General features: G+C 43.6%; 1 protein-coding gene across 3 annotated transcripts in view; it reads left to right on the top strand.

Annotated features, from left to right (window-relative positions):
- uvssa (UV stimulated scaffold protein A) overlaps nucleotides 1–24,302 on the top strand; it is a 121,390-nt gene that overhangs the window by 53,712 nt on the left and 43,376 nt on the right. For all 3 annotated transcript variants that reach the window (XM_033034713.1, XM_033034714.1, XM_033034712.1), the window contains exons 10-11: nucleotides 13,405–13,581; nucleotides 20,396–20,579. In XM_033034713.1, the coding sequence (XP_032890604.1) occupies nucleotides 13,405–13,581; nucleotides 20,396–20,579 (361 nt within the window). The remainder of the gene's footprint in view (nucleotides 1–13,404; nucleotides 13,582–20,395; nucleotides 20,580–24,302) is intronic.

Here is a 24,302-nt window from a genome sequence, read left to right as displayed (position 1 = left end):
TCAGAATTCATTATGCTGCTACCATCAGCAGTTGTATTGTCAATGAAGATGTGAGCCATACCTTCAGCAGCCATACATGCCCAGGCCTAACAACCCCACTTTCACTGATGAGGTGGTATGTTTTGGATCAATAGTCAATAGTCAGATTTATTCGTCACATACACAATAAAGTGCAGTGAAATGAACTTGCCAGCAGCGGTACAATAAAAAAGAACACACAATACACAATCCTGGGCAGTTCCTTCTCTCCTCCATACTTTGCTCTAGCCATCACTCTGATACAAGTTAATCTTTGTCTCATCTGCTCACAAGACCTTTTTCCAGAACTGTGGTTGTTCTTTTAAGTACTTCTTGGCAAACTGTAACCTGGCCATCCTACTTTTGTGGCTAACCAGTGATTTGCATCTTACAGTATAGTCTCTGTATTTCTGTTCATGAAGTTTTCTGCAGACAGTGGTCATTGACAAATCCACACCTGACTCCTGAAGAGTGTTTCTGATCTGTCAGACAGGTATTTGGGGATTTTTCTTTATTATAGAGAGAATTTTTCTGTCATCAGCTGTGGAGGTCTTCCTTGGCCTGCCAGTCCCTTTGCGATTAGTAAGCTCACCAGTGCTCTCTTTCTTCTTAATGATGCTCCAAACAGTTGATTTTGGTAAGCCTAAGGTTTGACTGATGTCTCTAACAGTTTTATTCTTGTTTCTCGGTCTCATAATGGCTTATTTGACTCATTGGCACAACTTTGGTCCTCATTTTGATAAACAGCAATAAAAGTTTCCAAAGGTGATGGAAAGACTTGAGGAAAGATTTGGTGCTGAGAGTTCTCTTATACCTGCATTAAGGAGGCAATTAAACACACTTGAGCAATTACAAACACCTGTAAAGCTATGTGTCCCAAACATTATGGTGCCCTGAAATTTCTACATAGAAACATAGAAAATTGGTGCAGGAGTAGGCCATTCGGCCCTTCAATATGATCATGGCTGATCATCCAACTCAGTATCCTGTACCTGCCTTCTCTCCATACCCCCTGATCCCTTTAGCCACAAGGGCCACATCTAACTCCCTCTTAAATATAGCCAATGAACTGGCCTCAACTACCTTCTGTGGCAGAGAATTCCAGAGATAGTGAAACCAAAATATATAAAAATGGCCTTTATTAAAATCTGACAATGTGCACTTTAACCACATGTGATTTTTTTTTTCTATTACGAATCTATTACAGTACAGAGGGAAATAAATAAATAATGGTCTTTGTCCCAAACATTATGGAGGGCACTGTATATTCCAGCTCCTATTTGTGTTCTTGTGGTCAGAGGGAAGGGTATTGTGGAATTTGGGCATGTGGTTTTGGAGACATTGTATAGTCGGAGCTCAGGCATGAAGGGAAGGAGGAGATCCTCTATAGGGAAAAGGAGGTGATAGCCTGATGAGATATAAAAAAATTAAAAGGAACCGATGCAATTGTGTGGACTCATTTCTCTCTACAATAGTCCAAATAAATTGTACACAGATGACAGTGTCACAGCTTGCATATCTGACACCAAAATCGCACTGGTGTAGCTGCCAATGACAACTTGCCAGATAGCACAATTCATTTGAACATCATAATCACTCTTTTAAAAATGTACTTCTGTTGCAAGTACTTTTGTGTTGAACTAGACAATGCAGCAAGGTAAGTGAGCTGTAGAGAAAATCCAGCAAAGTTTCAATATATTTTAAAAAAACACAGCATCAATGTTGTATTAACACACAGCTGGAAAATAAGGAGGTAGCAATTACGATTTGTAAGTTGCTGGTTAGGCAACTTCGAAGAATACTGGTCAAGAAATTGGTTAGCTGCGAGAGCATATTGAATAGCTGCCACCTGGTGGATTTTATTCATGAACTAAACACAAGGCACGTCCTATTGTCATGTTCTATTGAACAAGCTTTATTTAAATATAGGCCTTTATCTTTTGGCAAGAGCAAATTGGGGATGACTCCCAATGGTGGAGAGACAGAGTTGGGAGCGGAGGGAGGATAATACCGATCAGTAGAGTATTTGGAGTAAGAGTTGCTAGTGGGATGCTAAGTTGTTTGTGGGAAGCCCTACTAAGATGCCCACTTCTTGGTGAACAATGCTGCCTGGAAGATCTAGCGGTGGCAAACGAAAAGGCTGTCCACTGTGCAAGAGCCAGGCTGAACATTTGAAACATAGATGATGGACACGAAAGAAGAAGTGGGAGAATGGGCATGAAAAGGGACTAGAAGCTGTCAGGACTTGTCCTTCTCAGTCAAGGATAGCAGTGGTGAAGACATCCGTGAAACTGAAGAATGCTGTTCTTAAGTATTGCAGCAAGTACACCCTGGAATTGTTTTTGATGTGGTTTCAGCTCAACTATCTCAAAACTCTAAGAGCAAATAACATTTGACTAAAGTATCTGATTAAAGGAGAAAATGCTGTAAATATTAAGCATGTCCTTCCGCAGCATCTGAGGAGAGAAAGTTAAACGTTTAGGTCATGGGCCCTTTGTCAAAGCTTCTGTCAATGATTTTTTTAAATATAAAAAGAGATTACTCATAGGCAATTGGTTGAACTGTCAGATATTTATTTGACAGAAAGAATAGAGTGTAGTTGAGGGGGAATTTTTTTACAGTAGAGCACAAGGTGCAGGAATAACTTGGCAGGTCGGGCAACAACTCTTAAGTGCATGAATAGGTGACGTTTCAGGTCGGGATCCTACTTCAGATTGATGGAATTCTATTGCTCACTGTCTGAAGAGGGGGGAGGCAGAAAATCTCCCCACATTTAAAGGTAAATTTGTGGATAACCACTTGAAGACCTGTAGTAGAATTAACCTTTACGTCCAGTTGGCATGGATTAGCTCACCTGACTGTTTGCCGTAACCTTCGACGATTCAATGAAAACAATTCTCATCTATTAATTAAATTGCATCAAATTATTTGCACTGAAATATGTCAACGTATTTTTAATTTAAATTAAATTTAAATTTTCTTTATTTATATAGCACATTTTTAGTCAACTTGCATTGACCCCAAAGTGCTTCACATAATTACATCCACACACACAGGCAAAGGTGGGTGAAGTGTCTTGCCCAAGGACACACACAGGCAAAGGTGGGTGAAGTGTCTTGCCCAAGGACACAACGACAGTATGCACTCCAAGCGGGATTCGAACCAGCTACCTTCCGGTTGCCAGCCGAACACTTAGCCCATTGTGCCATCTGTCGTAGAACTATATTCTTCTCTAAATTAATTGTGAAATGCTGACTGATTGCCACGTTTAGGACAAATTCAAAACAAGTTGGGGAAAAATAAATTACTCAATTGACAGCTAGTTAGGGTACATGTTGGTACCATTGTCAGGATATCCAATAGGAGCAGCAACAGGTGTTGACGTTCCTAATGGAGCACAGAGGAAAAACACAACGATAAACAATCACATTTTTTTTTACTAGTTCATTAGTGAACAAAATGTCCCACCGCAAAATGGCAATGGATGTATCAGAACCATAGAGCAAGTATGTAGAGAAAAGGCAGCTCTGGAAGCCACCACTTGTTCATAGATCTTAATTTTTTTCATGTTTATTGTAAAATACTATGAAAATAGCAGCTCCATGTGAATGTTTCAGATGTTATAATTTCAATCATAACTCCTTTGAATAGAGCTTTGTTTTTGATTGTTAACATAATTTTTTGTTATATGTTCAAAACAATTATATTGAAAATAGTGCAACCATGGCTAATAAAAGACTGTGTGTATTTTGTAAATTGTGTAATGGCTTTTAATTAACTATCAACCATCATTCTTTCTGAAGGATGCTATTTGCAGAATCATTTGCGATGTAGTCTGAGGAATTCCAGTTTCTTAAGGAAGTCAAATATTGGTTTCTTCTTCAATTCCATTTCTTGGTAATTTTCAATCAACAAGATCTGGATTAAACAAATAATACTATCCATGCATAGAGATCCAGATTTCTCTGAAGTGAGGGCGTTGATTACAGCTGAACACTGGAGGTATTTTCTGTTGGATGAGATAAAGACATTACAAATTGAATCTTTTGTTAATGAATCCAAGGAGCTTTTGAAATTCATGATGTAGTGGAAAGCACTGCTGAAATAGATTTTGATCAAGTAATTGTACCATGGTTTCAGTGACTGAGTTCTTTGAATCGATCCAGTCAAAACAATTTGGCCTTTATGAATTAGTTGAAGGGTTTCAGGTCACTTAGCAGGGATAGATGAAGGAAATGTACCCCAAACAGTCGAGCGATCTGCCTGGGGATGTCTGAAGCTGACAACTCGTTGCTAGTAAGACTCGACATACAAACTAGATGAATGAGAGAGAACCATCAGACAATCTTTTTCATAGTTTCAGCAGATAAGTGAAAAACTAGGGGGAAAAATGGAAAAATTGCTGAAGTAAAGTCTGTGGGTTCATCTATCTTTCAGGGAATCTAATCAAGCCAATCCTGCCTCATTATTTTGTTAATGACACTGATGGTTTACAGGGGCATAATGATTATGGCAAAATGAGAGTGATGTAGAGAATCACTAGTCCTGCTGGTCAGAGGGTAATAGCTCTGCATATAACTGCACATTTGTTTCTGCAAAATGCTATTTTCTGCTGTCTAGTGCCATTTTATTGACTAATTTCATTCGTATGCCTCTTGTTTAGTACCTTTGTTACAGGTCTAATTATTAGGATGGCACGTTGGTTTCCATTCTTGCATGGAGATGGACGATGTTGGTGCACGTGAAGAAGCAGGGGATATCTAGGTTTTAAAGAAATAGCTCTATGTAAATTAAAGTTCCTGGTAGATTTTGAAAGGGTTTGCCCAATGATGTTTGAAGCAGGAAGCAGGGAACAATTGAAATAATTGCTATCACTCAGGGGTCTTAATGACCCCAAAGAATGTGGGCAGCTGAGGATTTTTTTCATAATCTGCTATTGTAGGATGATTGTGCTGTTGATTTGTCATTGGCGATTAATACAAGGGTTACCCAAAAACTCTTTGCAACCTTATGGTCAGGCAGATATACTTGAACTTCAAGAAGAGGTTAAGTTTTAAAACATACCCGGGTCATCTTTGGCCATGTACTCAAGCCACAATATTAGATAGAAGGGGCCACAGTTTAACAATAAGGGGTAAGCCATTTCGAACGGAGAAGAGGAAACACTTTTTCATACAAAGAGTTGTGAGTCTGAAATTCTCTGCCTCAGGGCGATGGAGGCCGGTTCTCTGGATACTTTCAAGAGAGAGCTAGATAGGGCTTTTAAAGATAGCAGAGTCAGGGAATATGGGGAGAAGGCAGGAACGGGGTACTGATTGTGGATGATCAGCCATGATCACATTGAATGGCGGTGCTGGCTCGAAGGGCCGAATGGCCTACTCCTGCTGCTATTGTCTATTGTCTAGGAAACAAAGAACTGCAGATGCTGGTTAATATACAAAAGGACACAATGTGCTGAAGTAACTCAGCAGGTCAGGCAGCATCTCTGGAAAACATGGATAGGTGACCTTTCATTATCCATGTTATGACATTTTTCACGACTTTTACCATGCAGGGTAGAAGTAAGCACCAGAAACGTGGCGACCCTTTTATACTGTCTCAATGTAATGTAATCTTACACTCTTGTACTTAGTATGATTGTGCTTGTTTAGTCAGATATTAACTGAACTATATGCAAAATAGGAATTTCACTGTACCTAGGTGCATGTGACAATAAAATTCTCGTGAACCATTGACTAATATGTCAACTTAGCACCAGTGTGTTGCCTACCTAGTGCCAGGGTCCGGGACGTATCGGAGCGGCTGCACGACATCCTCAAGAGTGAGGGGGAGCAGCCGGAGGTTGTTGTGCATGTTGGCACAAATGATATAGGTCGGAAGAGGAAGGAGGTTCTGCAATAAGATTTTATGGTATTGGGCTGAAGACTGAAAAGCAGGACCAGCAGGGTAGTGATCTCAGGATTGCTTCCAATACCTCATGCTAGTGAAGGTAAGAATAGGAAGATGGAGGATATGAATGTATGGCTGAGGAGTTGATGCACAGGGCAGGGATTTGGATTTCTGGATCATTGGGTGACGAATAAAAGGGATGGGTTGCACCTAAACTGGTGGGACCAACATCATATAACCATATAACAATTACAGCACGGAAACAGGCCATCTCGGCCCTACAAGTCCGTGCTGAACAACTTTTTTCCCTAGCGGGAAGGTTTGCTAATGCTACAAGGGAGGGTTTAAACTAGATTGGCAGGGGGGTGGGATCTCGTGTAGGACAGAGGCACAGGAGAGACTAGAAGTTGGAATGGATGGTGGTGTGGGAAAAGTTAATGGACAGAATAGGCAAAAAGTCAGAGAGTGAGGAAGGAGGGTTGGTTGAAACTGCACGTATTTTAATGCAAGGGGCTTGACGGGTAAGGCAGATGAGCTTAGGGTGTGGATAGGTACGAGTGACTGGGACGTTGTAGCTATGACTGAAACCTGGTTAAGTGAGGGGGGCAGGACTGGCTCAATGTTCCGGGGTACAGGAGCTTCAGGAGAGACGGGGGTGAGGAAGAAAGAGGAGGGGGGTTGCATTATTGGTTAAGGAGGCTATCACGGCTGTGTTCAGAGGTGACATTACAGACGGTTCGTCTAGTGAAGCTATATGGGTGGAGCTGAGGAACAAGAAAGGGATGATCACCTTGTTGGGGGTGTACTACAGACCCTCAAATAGTCAATGGGAATTAAGAAGACCAAATGTGCCAGTAGATTGCAGACAGCTGCATGTTAAATAAGGTTGTTGTAGTCAGGGATTTCAACTTTCTCAATATATACTGGGAAAATCATAGCGTGAAGGGTTTAGATGGGGTGGAATTCCTCAAAAGTGTTCAGGGGAGTTTTCTCAAACAGTATGTGAAGGCCCCCACACGTGAGAAAGCAACGTTGGATCTAGTATTGGGACATTGGGAAGGGCAAGTTAATGAAGTGTGTGTGGAGGAGCCTTTTGGGTCCAGTGACCACAGTTCAATTAGGTTTAAGATGGTTATGGATCGGGACGGAGAGGGTCCAGGTGTTAAAATGCTCAACTGGGGTAAGGCCAACTTTGAGGACATGAGAGAAGATCTCGCTCAAGTTGACTGGAGCAGGTTATTTGAGGGAAAATGAACATCGGCCAAGTGGGATGTTTTTAAAAGTGTACTGAAGAGAGCTCAGGATGTGTACGTCCCCGTTAGAGTGAAAGGCAAAGCAGGCAAATGTAAGGAAGCTTGGCTGACGAGGGAAATTGCGACGTTAGTCAAAAACAAGAAGGATGCATGGGGCAGGAGCAGGCAGCTGGGATCAAGTGCATCCCAAGAGGAATTTTGGGAACTAAGGAGCAAACTTAAAAAGGAGATCGGAAAGGCAAAAAGTGGACAGGAGAGCTCTGGTGAGTAGCATAAAAGACAATTCCAACATTTTTTATAAATACATAAGGGGGAAAAGGGTAACTAAAGTGAGAGTGGGACCTCTCAGGAATAAAATCAGTCACCTCTGTGTGGAGCCACAGGAGATGGGCAAGGTCCTCAATGAGTATTTCTCCTCTGTATTTACCGAGGAGAAAGATAGTAGGATGGAGGAAATTGGAGCAGTCACTGGAGGTGTCATGAAAGCAGCCAGGGTTATCGACGAGGAAGTACTGAAGGTACTGTCGTGTTTGAAGGTAGAAAAATCTCCGGTGCCTGATCAGATCTATCCGAGGACATTGCGGGAGCTCTGGTTCAAATTTATGTCGTCCTTAAATACAGGAGAGATGCCAAAGGGCTGATTAGGGACAGTCAGAATGGTTAGTACGTGGGAGGTACGTCTCACAAATCTGGTTGATTTTTTTAAAAGACGTGAGCATAAAAGTTGATGAAGGCAGAGATGTAGATGTTGTGTACATGGACTTTAGTAAGGCGTTCGACAAGGTGCCGCACGGTTGGCTGCTCTGGAAGGTTAGATCTCATGGGATCCAAGGAGAGATAGCTAAATAGATAGCAAATCGGCTCTATGGAAGGAAGCAGAGGGTGATGGTGGAAGGTTGCTTCTCAGAATGAAGGCCTGTGACTAGTGGTGTGCCACAGGGTTTGGTGCTGGGCCCGTTACTGTTTGTCATCTACATCAATGATTTGGATGAGAACTTACAGGGCAAGATTAGCAAGTTTGCTGATGATACAAAAGTTAGTGGTTTTGCAGATAGTGAAGAAGGTTGTTAACGATTGCAGCAGGATCTGGATCGATTGGACAGGTGGGCAGAGGAATGGTTAATGTGCAGCGGATGCGGAGTTGTCCGTTAAAGAACGAGGCAGACAAAGTTTGTCTGAAATTCTTGTTCTTTATTGCTACACTAATTCTCCTCGCTCACCAACCCCGTGCGCGTGCGATTAATCCCATAAATACTCCCCAGGGGCACCCGTGACCACACCGTGACCCCTACTTCTCGTCACCAGGACACGTGACCCCCCCACCAAGAGCTGATGGTTATGTATAATGCGTGGCCGACCACCCGGTGCCGCCACATTACCTCCCCCTCCCCCGCCCCCTCCCAGAACCGGATGCACAAAAACGGACGGGCAGCCAAACGAGGCGGCCGGACCTCGTCCGTACGTCCCCACGTAAAGGTTTATTTTCTGGTAAGGACGAACTAGGTGGGACACGAGACGGCGGACGCCCTTGACTGCGAGGTTGGGTCTCCTGGACTGGCTTACTCAGGTCCAAATGGGCCATCTTCAAACGAGACACCGACACAGTCTCCCCCCGACCCCCCCATGTCCAATTCAAAAGTCGTGAGCCCGTGCTGTAGCACCCGAAAAAGAAGACATACTGACAGTCCGCAAGAGCCGGAGGCACGTGAGATAGAGCGACACCATGCTGCGACGTTGGGACAGGAGACAGGGCGCCGACCTTCTCCCGCGGTCGGACCAACATGGATGATGGCGACTCCTGGGGGTCGCCAGCGGTTGGGATAATCACCCCAGGCACGATTAATGGAACGCCGTAAACCAACTCGCCAATGAAGCCTGCAAGTCCTCCTTTGGGGCCGTGCGAATCCCCAGCAGGATCCACGGCAACTCGTCCATCCAACCGGGACCGGTGAGGCGAGCCTTCAAAGCGTCCTTAAGCCGGCGGTGGAAACGTTCCACCAACCCATTCGACTGGGGGTGATATGCTGTCGAGTGGTGGAGCTGAGCCCCCAACAGGCGAGCCATTGCTGACCACAGCTCCGACGTGAATTGGGCACCTCGTTCGGATGAGATGTCCAGCGGTACCCCGAAACGGGCAACACAATAGGCCACCAGGGCACACACGCAGGACAGGGTCAAGATGTCAACAAGCGGGATGACCTCCGACCACCGGATGAAACAGTCCACCACCGTAAGCAAGTGTGAAATGCCGCGGGACGGAGGTAGCAGCCCCACGATATCCACGTGGACATGGTTGAAACGCCGGCGAAGCACCGGAAAGTCTTGAACTGGCGCCCAGACGTGCCGCTGAACCTTCGATGTTTGACAGGGAATGCCCGCCCAGGCCCAATGACCGAACTGCTTCCGCAATCCATGCCATACGAATATTGCAGCAACCAACGCCACCGTCGCCCGGATGGATGGGTGGGCCAAACCATGAATGGCGTTGAAAACCCGACGACACCAGGCCACCGGAACAATAGGCTGCCCCGTGGAGATGTCACACAGGACGGTGATGCCAGTGGAACGCAAAGGCACGTCCTCGAACACCAGTCCTGTGATGGCAGTTCGGTACGCCCTCATCTCCTCGTCTGCTAGCTGCGCCGCCGCTAAAGCTGAGTAATCGATTACCGGGGACATGTCGAGAATGGCCTTAACAGCCGAGCGGGACAAGGCGTCCACGACCAAGTTATTTTTCCCGGTGATGTGGCGGATGCCCGTCGTGAACTCAGAGATAGGGGTGAGGTGGTGCTGCTACAGAGCGGACCAAGAGTCGGCCACCTTGGCGAAGGCGAAGGTGAGGGGCTTATGGTCAGAAAACGCAACAAAGTTCTGGCCCTCCAGGAAATAACGGAAATGCCTAACCGCCAGATATAAAGCGATCAGTTCCCGGTTGAACGTGCTGTATTTATGCTCCGCCGGGTTAAGTTGGCAGCTGAAAAAGGCGAGAGGCCGCCAGTGACTGTCTACAAACTGTTCCAATACACCACCAACCGCAGAGTCCGAGGCCTCCACAGTTAGTGCTCTGGGGGCGTCGATCCGCAGATGTACCAGCATCGTCACCCGAGCCAACGCCTCTTTCGCTCCCAGACGTAAAGGCGATGAACGTTGCCGACCGCTGCAGTGATTGCCGGCAGCCGTCCCTAGCGTTTCCCAGAAACGCACAGGGCGGGCGGCATTGAGGGGGCCGTCGAGCCCCAACGCTGGTGGTAAAAGCATCACTCCCCTTTAAGAACTTCCCCTTTAAGGGCAGGCTCCAGATGCTCCACGGAGCTCCTGGTGGGCGTGGGTCTAGGCCACTGTGCCTTCCTGGGCACTGTGGACACTCGATCCAGCTGGCCCACTTCCTGCCGATGGGACAACCACAGTTCGTCAGCACGCTCCGCTAGAGCCCAGGGGTTTTCTAAACTTACCCCTGCGAGGAGCAGGTGGATGCGGTCTGGAAGCTGTAGGCATATTCAAAAATCATGCAATAGTGGTGGCTGTCCATGTGCGAGAGCATCTCGCTCATTAGGGCCCATGGTTTACAGTCGCTGAGCCCACCCATGTTGTAAATACTGGCCGTTCGGTCCATCCGACTGAGGCTGAAGGTATGGAGCAGCAGTGCCTTCAGGCCGCCATATTTATTGGCCGCCGGTGGATCCTGCAGGAAAGGGATTATTTCAGCGCGCCGACCACGTAATGGTAGCGGGTCTCATTATTTGTTACCCTGCGAACGAAGAATTCGGCCTGATGGAACCATACCTGCGGCTGTTCAGTCCATAAGGTCGGCAGCTTCATGGCGACAGCGCTGAGTTGAGCCTGGTCGTCATCGACGGGTTGGGCACTGGCGGGGCACATTTTCTCTTCCAGAATATCTAGTCTGGACGTCTGGGTTACCAAATGTAACAGATGTGTTGTCCGTTAAAGAACGAGTGCAACTAACCCATTAAATACTCCACAGGGGCACCCGTGACCATACCGTGACCCCCTACCTCTCGTCACCGGGACACGTAAACCCCCCAAGAGTTGAAGGTTAGGTATAGTGCGTGGCCCACCTCCCGGTGCCGCCACAGATGGAATTTAATACACAGAAGTGTGAGGAGTTACATTTTGGGATGTCGAACAAGGGCAGGACCTACACAACAAATGGTAGGCCTCTGGGGAGTGTTGTAGAGCAGAGGGATCTAGGAGTACAAGTGCATGGTTCCTTGAAGTTCGAGTCATAGGTAGATGAGGTGGTCAAAAAGGTTTTTAGCACTTTGGCCATCATCAGTCAGAGTATTGAGTATAGAAGTTGGGAGGTCATGTTGCAGTTTTATAAGATGTTGGTGAGACCGCATTTAGAATATTGTTTTCAATTCTCGGCACCATGTTTTATAGGAAAGGTATTGTCAAGCTTGAAAGGGTTCAGAAAAGATTTACGAGGATGTTGCCAGGACTAGAGGGTGTGAGCTATAGGGAGAGGTTGAGTAGGCTGAGTCTCTATTCCATGGAGCATAGGAGGATGAGGGGAGATCTTATAGAGGTATACAAAATCATGAGAGGAATAGATCGGGTAGATGCACAGAGTCTTTTACCCAGAGTTGGGGAATCGAGGACCAGAGGACACAGGTTCAAGGTGAAGGGGAAAAGATTTAATAGGAATCTGACGGGTAACTTTTTCACACACACGTTGGTGGGTGTATGGAATAAGATTCCACAGGAGGTAGTTGAGGTTGGGACTATCCCGTCGTTTAAGAAACAGTTGGACAGGTACATGGATAGGACAGGTTTGGAGAGTTATGGACGAAGCGCAGGCAAGTGGGACTAGGGTAGCTGGGACATGTTGGCCGGTGTGGGCGAATTGGGACGAAGTGCCTGTTTTCCACATTACTGTGACTCTATGACTATGATACCTGGAAAATAAATATTTGTAGCACTGGGATAGGATCAGCCTGACCTGCTGAGTTACTCCAGTACTTTGTCTTTTCCTGCCACAACATTTTTGTTTCCAAGCAGCTCACTGCACAATGAGTCTTGTACTAAAATAAAACTGTTGGGGGCCTAATGATATAATGTTATAATCCCAAATGTTATAATCTTAGTCTTTAGATGTTTCTAGTTGGAGTTTTCTCTAGGGCTTGAATTTTTCTCTAGAGCTTGAGATTTTTTTATTCTATCTTCTCGTCTGACACTTTCCTACCTGTCCAAAAACAGATTCTAATTTATTAAAGTTGATTGGACAAAAGTCACAAATACAAAATACAAATGTTGTATGACTTTATTCAATGGTTGGAGTAAAGTGAAGGTACTATTACAGTGTAGCATAAAATATCTTGATTTTGAAGGCAATTTTCAATAAACACACCAAACCATTTGCGCAAATCATTTTCAAATGCAAAAGGTGGCTAATCGGGTTTCACTTCAGTTCATTCTTAATCAGAAGCTATTAATCAATTAAGTATAATTCATTGGATACGAGTTAAACAAGAGGAGGTTTTAAGAGAATATAATTGAAATTTGCCATGGTATACATTACGTCAAGTATGTTTACCAGATTGAAAAGGTGATTGAAAGTCTTAGCTGTTGTGATATCGGTGTTTTTTCTATGGACCACGTTAAGGCATGATACTGTCACAAGGATTTTTAAAACTTCCATGTCTTAACAGTGACTTGCTCATGTCATACCAGAGAAAATACTTTGTTGTCTCCAAAAAAAATACTCACCTCAGTAAATGGTAGTAATCTCATACTTCTCAAATGTTCATTGTTCAGTTGAGCATGGGACAGAAAATATGGTGATGAGTTGAGAAAATTAATTTGAGGTCCAGGATCCAATTGACTGGTGGCGGATGCTCAAGTGGCTATTTTAAATGTACTTTAGATCCTTTCCTATTGCTTGTAAAAGATTGTTTAGATGTTGACATGTTTAGACTTTGGTGCCTATCATTGAAGCAGATACCAGAGAAGAGGTGCAAAGGAAAATTGGTCATTGTTTCTTTTTTAATTATCACAATTATAGGTGGTGTCAACTTTTATTTTTGCATGGGTGATCCAGGAATAAATTGCATGCTGGAAACTTCAAATTGACTAGCAAGTTGTAAAGTATATAATGATGGTATTAGTCAAAGTGATCCTACATTAATGTGAATATTAGTGCAGAGGTTAATGAAATTGGAAATGTGATTGTGTAGCATGCCGCTTTCCATTGATTTTTTCTTTTTTTAATGTGTTCTTCTAATAGCCTACCTGGAACCTCGGACGACAACATTTGGTCATCCACACCAGCAGTGTCAGAACTGTCCAGTGAAGATGCCAAGAAAAGAAAAAGTGAAGAGATGAAAAAAGCACCTGTGATGCCTTTCGGGTTGGACCTTCACTACTGGGGAGAAGAGCAGTCAACGACTGGCAAAATTCTCAAGTAATTTACTTTTATCATTAGTTCTTGCGATCCATGTCTATGTATCTGTGAAAGTGGCAAAATAAATAGTATGGTAAAGAAGGGGTATGATATGCTCAAGATATTGAGCATAAGATTCAGGAAGTTGTATAACAGCTTTATAAAACTTTGGTTAGGCTGCATTTGTTGTGCAGTTCTCGTTGCCTTATGACGGGAAAGATGTGGAGACTTTGCGGAAGAGGTTTACAAGAATACTACTTTGGTCAGCAGGCATGAGCTATAAGGAGAGGTTGGACAAACTTAGATTGTTTTCTCTGTAATATTGGAGATTGAGGGGAGGCAAGATGGAAGTGTAGGGAATTATGAGATGCATAGATAGGGTAGACAGTCAGAACCTTTTTCCCTGGGTGGAAACATAAAAAATGCACTGGCACAGCTGGTAGGCTACTACCTCACAGCACTAGAGACCCGTATTTGGTCCTGACCTTGGGTATTGTCTCTGTGGAGTGGGCACTTTTTCAGGTATGTTATAGAATTGTTTATACTTTGAGAGTCAAAAGTTTTGTTTTCTTTGAAATTAATGGACATTGTGGACAATTGCCTCTTGCAATCAACATGATGAATTTCAAGAATATCTTTCAATATTTCCAACAATTACAGATCAGCAAGCACCAAAGTCAACGGAATGCTGCAGCGAAATAGTAAAATTGATTATCGCCAATTGCTGGGCCATTCCTTGCACTGTATGACCCCATCATTGAGATCTGATAAATATTTGACCATTAAATTCAATATTTAGGAGATGCCTAATAGGGAAATTATGTTACAGGTGACCTCAGCGTTACGGCAGAATTTTATAATAGAAACTAGACCAAGAGGGACCCGTTGAGCCCCGTTCCCCCAACGCAATATTTCACCACTCACCCGTTTCCCCAACGTAATCCGTTTCCACCACTCACCCGTTCCCCCAACGCAACCCGTTCCCCCAAGGCAATATTCCGCCACTCACCCACAGCCCCCAATTGCGCAGGTGCGGCTTATTTCTCCAAATCCCCAACTCCCTCCCCCTCCTCTTCACCCTCCCTCTTCTCTCCCCTCTCCTTCTCCAATCCCTCCCTCACCTCTCACGCCCTCTCCTTCCCCTACCCTCAGTCGTTCCCTCCCTCCGTAACCCCTCTCCCCTCCATACTCCCCTGACCCGTTGGGCCCCGTTCCCCCAATGCAATATTCCACCACACACCTGTGATGTCATAGCTGTAACTGCCACTCAACTGCCACTGCTGTGTTCAAGTGATTCTTTCTCAAACTAAAGTTAACTGTAAAGTTAATGTGAATAACTTGTAAAATATGACACAAACAAACAAGATGAGAGTTTTAGTAATATACTTGACTAAGTGGGACCCGTTGGGTCCCAGCTTCACACGGGAGGGCTGGTCCCCCAACGCAATATTCCACCTCAGTCACTCTGGCCGGGCAGCTCAGTCACTCTGGCCGGGCAGCTCAGTCACTCAGGCTGTTGTGCACTGAAGGGACTGGTTTCCAGAGGGCTAGTATGGACATTGTGGACTGAATGGATTTTTGGACTTGCAGTTCACTAAGTCATGGGTGGTGGGCTGGCACTTCAGTCACTTACAGCTGGTGGGCTGGCATTTCACTTACTCATGGCTGGTGGGCTGGCAGCCCAGTCACTCACAGCTGGTGGTGGCAGTTCACTCAGTCACCCCTCTTCCCTTCTCCCCCCACTCTGCTCCATGCCATCCCCCTCCCCCACACACATTCAGTCTATCTCCCCCCATGCACTCTTAGTGGCTCTCCGACAGCGCAACCATTCCTGCCTATTAGGTTACTATTGTGATGAAGAGCACGCAGGCATGGCAACTGGAAAAAGGATTTATTAAAGTTTAAAATGTGAATGGCTTAAAATATAACAACAATTTAAACGTTAAAGATGAGATTTATTAAGTTATTTTTTGTTGTGTCTCTTGCTGTGTTCTGCTGCTCACTGCCTCTTGATATTTAAAAAAAAAGACAATTTTAATATAGAGAGATTAGCGGTCAAATTTTAACAAAGAAAATCTGAGAATTTACCTCAAAAGTCATCATGGAGTGCAGGCCGCAAGTCCAACCTCACAGCACACCAAGCCAATTTCACAGCATTTCAAGCAGAGTGCACACACACACACACACACACACACACACACAAAGACAATCACACACATGCAGCCAGACACACACACACAAAGACACACTCACTCAGAAATACACACAAACACAAAGACCCACACACATAGTCACAAACACGTACACACATTCACACAGACACACACACACACTCACACAGATACTCAGACACTCACGCAGACACTCACGCAGACACGCACTCAGACACACATACAGACACACATACAGACAAACACTCATACACAGACACTCACACACTCATCCACAGACACTTACACAGACACAGCAACTCATACATACGCACGCACAGACAGACGACGCGCACACACACTTTAGAAGCAATAGAGATACTATCTGCAAGCATTTTAGAACCAATAGAGACACTTTTTGCAAGCATTTTAGAACCAATAGACATTTTTATGCAAGCTTTAGAACCAATAGACATTTTTTTTGCAAGCTTTAGAACCAATAGACATTTTTTGCAAGCATTGTAGAACCAAAAGAGACACTATTTGCAAACATTTTAGAACCAATATACACTTTTTGCAAACGTTTTAGAACCAATAGACACATTCTGCAAGCATTTTAGAACCACTAAGGACACTTACATTTGAGTAGACATGTGTTCAGTGTTATTAACAGCTCAGAGAAACGTGACCCTCTGCCTTCCTCCATCTTGAAGAGACTGTGAGGCACACCACTTCCTGGTTTTATAGTCCCTCCCCCCTGCCGCCAGCAGAGAGAATGGGAAATTTTGTAAAAACATTACTATTTCTGTCATTTTTCATCGACGGGAAAAATCCTCGGCACACATGCGGTGGAGTGGGGCTCTGAGCAAGGTGGCCAAAAATGACGGCCGTAGGTGGCGGCGTTCTCTAAGGAAATCGCAGCACAGATGGCCAAAAATGGTCAAGAACAGAGATTTAGTAATATAGATACTAGAAGGACCCATTAGGCTCCGTTCCTCAACGCAATATTCCACCACTCACCCGTTCCCCCAACGCAATATTTCACCACTCACCCATAACCCGCAACTGCGCAGGTGCGGCTCCTTTCCCCTCATCCCCCAACACTCCCTCCCACTCCTCTTCACCCTCCCTCTTCTCTCCCCTCTCCTCCTCCCCTCCACTCCTTCCCTCACCTCTCTCTTCCTCTCCTTTCCCCTATCCTCAGTCCCTACCATCAGTCACTCCCTCCCTCCCTCCATAACCCCTCTCCCCTCCCTACCCCCCTGACCCATTGGGCCCCGTTCCTCCAACGCATTATTCCACCACTCACCCATTTCCCCAACGCAACCCGTTTCCATTACTCACCCGTTCCCCTAACACAATATTCTTGAAACTTTAAACTTGAAAAAGAATGCAATTGCACTAAGATTTAATGTGATGTAGGTGCCACCGACAAGGCCATCTTTTGTTATCCAAATCTAATCATTAAACTTTGCTGTGCTGGGTTAGGCTGGCAGATACTTTCCCTGAAGGACAGTTGCTGTGAAAGACTCTGTTCTGGGATAGAAACATTGTAGCCGGTAGGGCATCGTGATGTCAAAACTGTCAGTCTCTCGCTGTCCCTATCAATCCTTCCCACGTGGGGGGGTGGGGGGGTAAAAATCTCACTCTCCTTACTCCCTTGAAGCTGCTGATACAATTGTCTGTCACCTCTCCCTCCCTCTCCTTTTCCCTGCCATCAGTTACTCCCTCCTTCACCTCTCCCCTTCGCACTCACCACTAAAGACAATGTTTAAATAACATTTGTTCTCCTCCCATCCCCCATCCCGTCAACTCTCATAGCTTTTGTATTGGCAGCAGAGGTCCCAATGTGATGTCATTTGCGGTTGTCGGAATGTTCACGGCAGCTTGTGTAAATGAGATCCGATTGTGATTGGAGGACTGTGAGATGGCAATGTGACATCATCACTGGAAGCCGCCTGAAGAGTCTCCGTCTCAAAGGCAGCTATTATTTTCAAAGTTGGCTTTTTTTAAACTTTAAATATCAATAACTTGTGAAATATAACATCAAATCTGAAGGAAACTTGATAAGACAGACGACGGAAAAAAGCTGAGTAAATTTCTGCAAAAATGTCAGCGCTACTGTGTACCATTTTGGCGAAGATACAATAACATGTGCGCGCGAATGCGCGCACACGCGCACACACGCGCACACACACACACACACACACACACACACACACACACACACACACAACAAGATGTTTAATAGTATATGGATAGATATAGATAGGTTTGCCATTATGGAATTCATAAATCACTCCCAAAAGAATTGAGATATGGAATAAAAATTGATTCTTACAGAATTGCGAGAAAATAAACATCAACTGTGTACTTGTAACTTGCCAGCGGTAATCAAACAGACCCCATTGTCTATGAGTATCACAGCAGCTGGTCCACAACAGGAGGCCACAAAAGAGATTTTATTTGTAAACTGACAAGACAATCTCTTTAATTGATGGTTTGTAATTAATTAAAATAACAGCCCTGTCTTTATTGCTTGCATACAATTTAGAATCCTTATGAATTGTTTAAAATGCTTAACATAAATATTTGATATGGCTGCGTCTTTTTCTTTGCTTTAATTAAAAGGATTGGGACTTTTGATAAGAATTATGAGGAATATTCAGTTCAGTTAGTTTATTGTCACATGTACAGAGGTACAGTGAAAAGCTTTTGTTGTGTGCTAACCAGTCAGCAGAAAGACAATACATGATTACAATTGATTCATTTACAGTGTGTATGAACATCATAAGGGCATAATGTTGAGTAACGCTAGAATGGAAACAATGTGAAATATCCAAGACAAATTCAATGTGAATTCAATTCCATAGATTTATTCATCAAATCAAGTGCAGATTGCTTTCAAGTGTCACAGCTTGTATAAAGTATTGGAGATAATGAAAGTGATGTTCTCTACGTAATAACATATGTCTGAGTTCACAAAGATAAAGTTGTTTGCAACAATGGGAAATAGATCAATTCCATTAATATAGAATTTTTTATGAAACTGAAGTTTTAGATTGCCTGATATTAGAGGGTTGAGGTTAGGCGGTTCTCTGTCTACGTTCTCCTGTTCAATATGTTCGAAGATTTTTATTTAATACCAAACTCTTGAACCAATATAGCCATGATTATATGTGGAGATATATCTTCAAGGCATTTGGTCAAAATGAAAAGAAAAATGTAACAATTAAAATTATTTATTTTGAGATGATTTAATCAGACTGCTTCCAATACATAGTGGCCATTTGCCCATTTTAACCTGGGATAAACTATAATGTGTTGAAATCTTCCCCCACAATGTTAAGTCATACAGATTTGTTTGCCCGTTTAGAATTGCTTTATCAGTTAAATAATAATAATGTGCGTACATAATTTTGTTACTGATATTCCATGGCATGATTACAGCTGATATCGAGCAATGAATTTTATTTCAACACATTGCATAGTTGTCCTTTGTGTGACACTGCAATGCCCTATTTCTGTCCGGTCCTTTTCTTCTAGTCCAATCCTCCAAGATTAAACTAGAAAAAAGTACATCTTCAAAAAAAATCCCAATTTTGAGGCTCGCATATCTTTGATTGTCTTAACTAGAAAAAAGTATATCTTTTAAAAAATCCCAATTTTGAGGCTCGCATATCTTTGATTGTCCTATTCCCATTTATGCCTGAGCTCTCCAAAAAAGTGTGCCAATGATCTTCCTGATGGTAACACTGCTAACGATGGGAGACATTAACTACAAGAGATTGAGATGTCATGTCAAATATGATGTTACAGCATCTATATTTGCTGTTCATTGTTTTGAAAGAGATGTTATGGAAATTAGTCACATTTTGACATCTACATCTCTGGTCAGAAACTATTGTAAATTAAATGGTACAGTTTAGTAAATGAATCATTTTCTTGTGCAATGTATCCATATAGCCACCAGAGGACATTCTACCCTTTGTTAACCAATGGTAGTCAGATACATTCATGAGCCCAGTGCTGGATTTCTAGATTTTAGGAAAAAATTTTTTGATTAAATGTGGAGTTGAAATGGGTAATATAGATTTTTCGTACTATAATGGAAATGTAGAAAATGCAGTATTACTGAATCTCAGAATTGTTAGATCATGAAACAAGGCCATTCATCACATTGAATCCAAGCCTGCTCTATGCCCAGTAAGTGCCACCCCCTGCCCTCTATACATTGTGGTGCAAATTTATCGATTAATCAATAACGTAAAACAGATTAGCATTTTACGTGTAAATCTTCATCTGAGTTTTAGGTCTGAATCTGTACTATCATCTGTTAATTTACCTCCATTAACAGCAATGGAGTTAGAATAAAGGCCTTGTATTTATATGATTTCTTCCACAACATAGCAAAGCACCTCACTGCCATTGAATTAATTTTGAAGGATTGCTCTGGCTGTAAAATCTAAATTGTGACCACACTGATGACTTGGGTCCCATGGATAAGTAGAATGTATCCCTCCATGCTACTGTATGGCACAATACAATGCTGTTGAACTGCATCGTGAAACCACTGAATTTCAAAATTTAATTTGCAATATAACAAATTATAGTTGTCACGTTAATGAAAACTAGTGTCATGCATCTCTGCTGGAAGGATTTTATCTTTTGTGTGTATCTATTAGAATTGATGTTCCGCATCGATTCTGGGGGCCTAAAGAAACGGAGGATGAGTCTGAAAACAAGGAGGTGGCAGCCTTGCTGAAAACCAGATACATAACCTTTGCAGGGAAGTTTGAACCTGTAAAGCACAAATGCCAAGCACCTATGCCCAATGGAAAACTTTGTGAACGCCAGGATCGTTTCAAGGTTTGTTTTAAAATTGCATGTTTCAGAGCATTATTGTATCACTGCAGCATTGGAATAAAAATATGATATGAGGCAGTTAATGTTTGTAATAAACAGTTGAATCCTACCTGGCCTTATGACTGTCCACAGAGTAGTGATGCAGCAAATTTAAAATTACATGAGTGCATACATGTAAAAATTGAACAAATTAAGTAAAAGGGAAAAAATCTAAAACCCATATCTGATAAGCTGTAATGTGTCACCCAGGTTTGCAACATTAACACCCTGTGCCATAAATTACGAGAAATAGTTATATTTGTGCAAAGATACGGACAGGCAGGTATTAGCAATGCTGAGCATACGTAAACTCCAGATATGTGGACACATAAAGCAGTGCATCAAATCCAAGAATATGCAAAATTATAATGCACGGGGTTCAAATGAATGTCACTGATTATTGTAAAATACGAGAGTGAATGATCAATACCTGGAATGTGAAGGAGGCTGAATTAAGCATTTTAATATTATCCATTGACTCTGGACATGTCAAATAGACTTGCTAATTAAAATATATTTTAATATGTGTGATCATTTTTTTAGTTTTTAAATTCTAGGAGAAGACTAAGGCCATTTGGCCCATCAAGCCTACTCCGCCATTCAATCATGGCTGATCTATCTTTCCCTCTCAACCCCATTCTCCTGCCATCGCCCTATAACCCCAGACACCCTTACTAATCAAGAATCTGTCAATCTCCACCTTAAAAATATCCACTGACTTGGCCTCCACAGCCATCTGCCTTGAGGTAATGAACCCCAACTCGGTCAAGGTACAAATTGCAATCATCTTTGTTTGGTTATGAAACTAGAGTTGTTTTTGCTCCCAGAGAAGCCTCGGTGAAGCATTAGGAGACTGGAATAAAAAGTAGTCCCTCACCACTTTCAAAACCCAACCTGCAATAAATGATTGGAAAACATTCTAACAAGCCACGCTGATATTTGTATTGTTGGATTACTGACATCCTGGTTTTTATATTATCCCAATCATCTAATCATGCTTTCAACACCATGTCTCATTCAAATGGAAAAAAATAGTTGTAACTTTGCTTGGTCCATTATCTTGTCTATCTAGTACTGGACTATTGAGTAAAGAGCTTTCTTGGAATGTACAGGGCTCTCACTTATCTTTTTTCCCTGTTGCCAGCTGGGCAACCTCGGCAGCTTTTTTGGTTGCCAAATGACAGTTTAGGTGGTCATTTAAACATGACGCGTGCGATAATGTGCTCGGACGAAGTGCGTAGCTACCAGTCGGAATTATGGTCAATGAAACATTCACATATTATTTCTGCCTCAAATAAAGTCGCAAACTAAACATATTCCCCAATCAAGACATGACATATATACCACAATGACATGCAGCAAAATTACAGTACAGTATCTCATCACTTTTTACATGTTACAATGAATGCAATTTCTATTACCTCTTTCCACTTCAAAACAAAAATCTGGTTGGATTATTCAGCGTATGATCAACCTCGGTCAGACCAAGCGCAGGCTTGGCGATCGCTTCGCACAACACCTCCACTCAGTTCGCAATAACCAACCTGATCTCCCGGTGGCTCAGCACTTCAACTCCCGCTCCCATTCCGAATCCAACCTTTCTGTCCTGGACCTCTTCCAAGGCCAGAGTGAGGCCCACCGCAAATTGGAGGAACAGCACCTCATATTTTGCTTGGGTAGTTTACACCCCAGCGGTATGAACATTGGCTTCTCCTATTTTAGGTAGTCCTTGCTTTCCCCCTCCTTCTCCTCCCATTCCCAGCCCTCCCACAGCCTACTGTCTCCGCCTCTTCCTTTCTCTTTCCCGCCCCCCCCACCCCTCCCGACATCAGTCTGAAGCAGGGTCTCGACCCAAAACGTTGCCTATTCCTTCGCTCCATAGATGCTGCCTCACCCTCTGATTTTCTCCAGCATTGTCTACCAACGGGATCCCACCACCGGCAGCAATAGAGCCGTCTATAGTGCACAGATATAGGATAAAGGGAATAATGTTTAGTGAAAGGCAAAGTCCGATTACAGATAGCCTGAGGGTCTCCAATGAGGTAGATGGTAGCTCAGGACTGCTCTCTAGTTGTTGATAGGATGGTTCAGTTGCCTGATAGCAGCTGAGAAGAACATGAGGTGCTGTCCCTCTGCTTTGCATGAGACCTCACTCTGGCAATGGAGGAGGCCCAGGCCAGAAAGGGCAGTATGGGATTGGGAAGAGAGGTTATAATGATTAGCATCCGTGAGATCCAACAGGGATACCCTGTTGATAGAACACTTGTATTTAGAGTCATAGAGTCCAGTGATCCAGTGTGAAAACAGGCCCTTCGACCCAACTTGCCCACACAGGCCAACAATGTCCCAGCTACACTAGTCCCATTTGCCTGCGCTTGGTCCATTTCCCTCCAAACCTGTCCTATCCATGTACCTGTCTAACTGTTTCTTAAACAACGGGATAGTCCCAGCCTCAACTACCTCCTCTGGCAGCTTGTTCCATACACCCACTATGCTTTGTGTGAAAAAGTTACCCTTCAGATTCCTATTAAATCTTTTCCCCTTCACCGTGAACCTATATCCTCTGGTCCTCGATTCGCCTACTCTGGGCAAGAGACTCTGTGCATCTACCTGATCTAATCCTCTCATGATTTTGTACACCTCTATAAGATCCCTCCTCATCCTCCAGCGCTCCATGGAATAGAGACCCAGCCTATTCAACCTCTCCCTATAGCTCACACCCTCGAGTCTTGGTAATTTGAGACAAAATTTGTTGATTGAAACGCACTCACAAACATTAATAACAGAATCTAGGCTAACACCACAATGAAATTATGAGAATACCATCAGAGGGCTGCTTTGCAGATGGCATGTTAAACTGAGGCTTTATGTGCCCTCCAAGATGGGAATAAAATATTCCATTGCTCAGTTTCCTGCACAGTATTCAGCCCTCAAGCAATATCATTTAAAGTAAATTATCTTGATAATCTCTCTCAGCTAATTATGTACAACCTGTTTCCAGTAAACCATGTATGACAATGTGCATCCCCAGTTGCTCATAAGAAGGACAGCAATGTAATTCCAAGTTCGGATGACATGTCACCTAATGGGAAACCTGCAGGTGGTGCTGTTTCCATTCACTGCTGCCCTTGTTATGGATGTCCGGCATTTGGGAGCTGTTATGAGAATATCTTGGGCAACTAACTGCATTATATAGTGAATTAGGTTTTCAGCCTCACAATTTTTCAAACACTGTTTGAAACTCTCATTAACTCATCTCTAACCCTGCAAGTTATCCTCAACCCTGGTTATTGACCTGTCTGGTAAGAGAAGTACACAAAATTGCTGGAGGAACTCAGCGGGTGCAGCAGCATCTATGGAGCGAAGGAAATAGGCGACGTTTCGGGCCGAAACCCTTCTTCAGACTGGTAAGAGAAGTAGGTCCACCAAGGCCTGTACTTCATCCTCCAGCACTAAAACCGCCAGGGGGCCTATGCAAGGATTTTGTTTGTAGATTTTAGCTCTGCATTCAACACCATTGTGCCAGAGCGACTACACTCCAAACTCTCCCAGTTGACTGTGCCTGAACCCCTCTGTCAGTGGATCACCAACTTCCTGACAGACAGGAAGCAGCATGTGAGGCTGGGAAAGCACATCTTGGACCTGTAGACCCTCAGCATAGGAGCACCGCAAGGCTGCGTATTCTTG

Source organism: Amblyraja radiata, chromosome 1, assembly GCF_010909765.2.
Source record: "Amblyraja radiata isolate CabotCenter1 chromosome 1, sAmbRad1.1.pri, whole genome shotgun sequence".
Taxonomy (NCBI): domain Eukaryota; kingdom Metazoa; phylum Chordata; class Chondrichthyes; order Rajiformes; family Rajidae; genus Amblyraja; species Amblyraja radiata.
The sequence above is the reverse complement of the archived record's forward strand: the minus strand, read 5'-3'. Positions and strand labels throughout refer to the sequence as shown.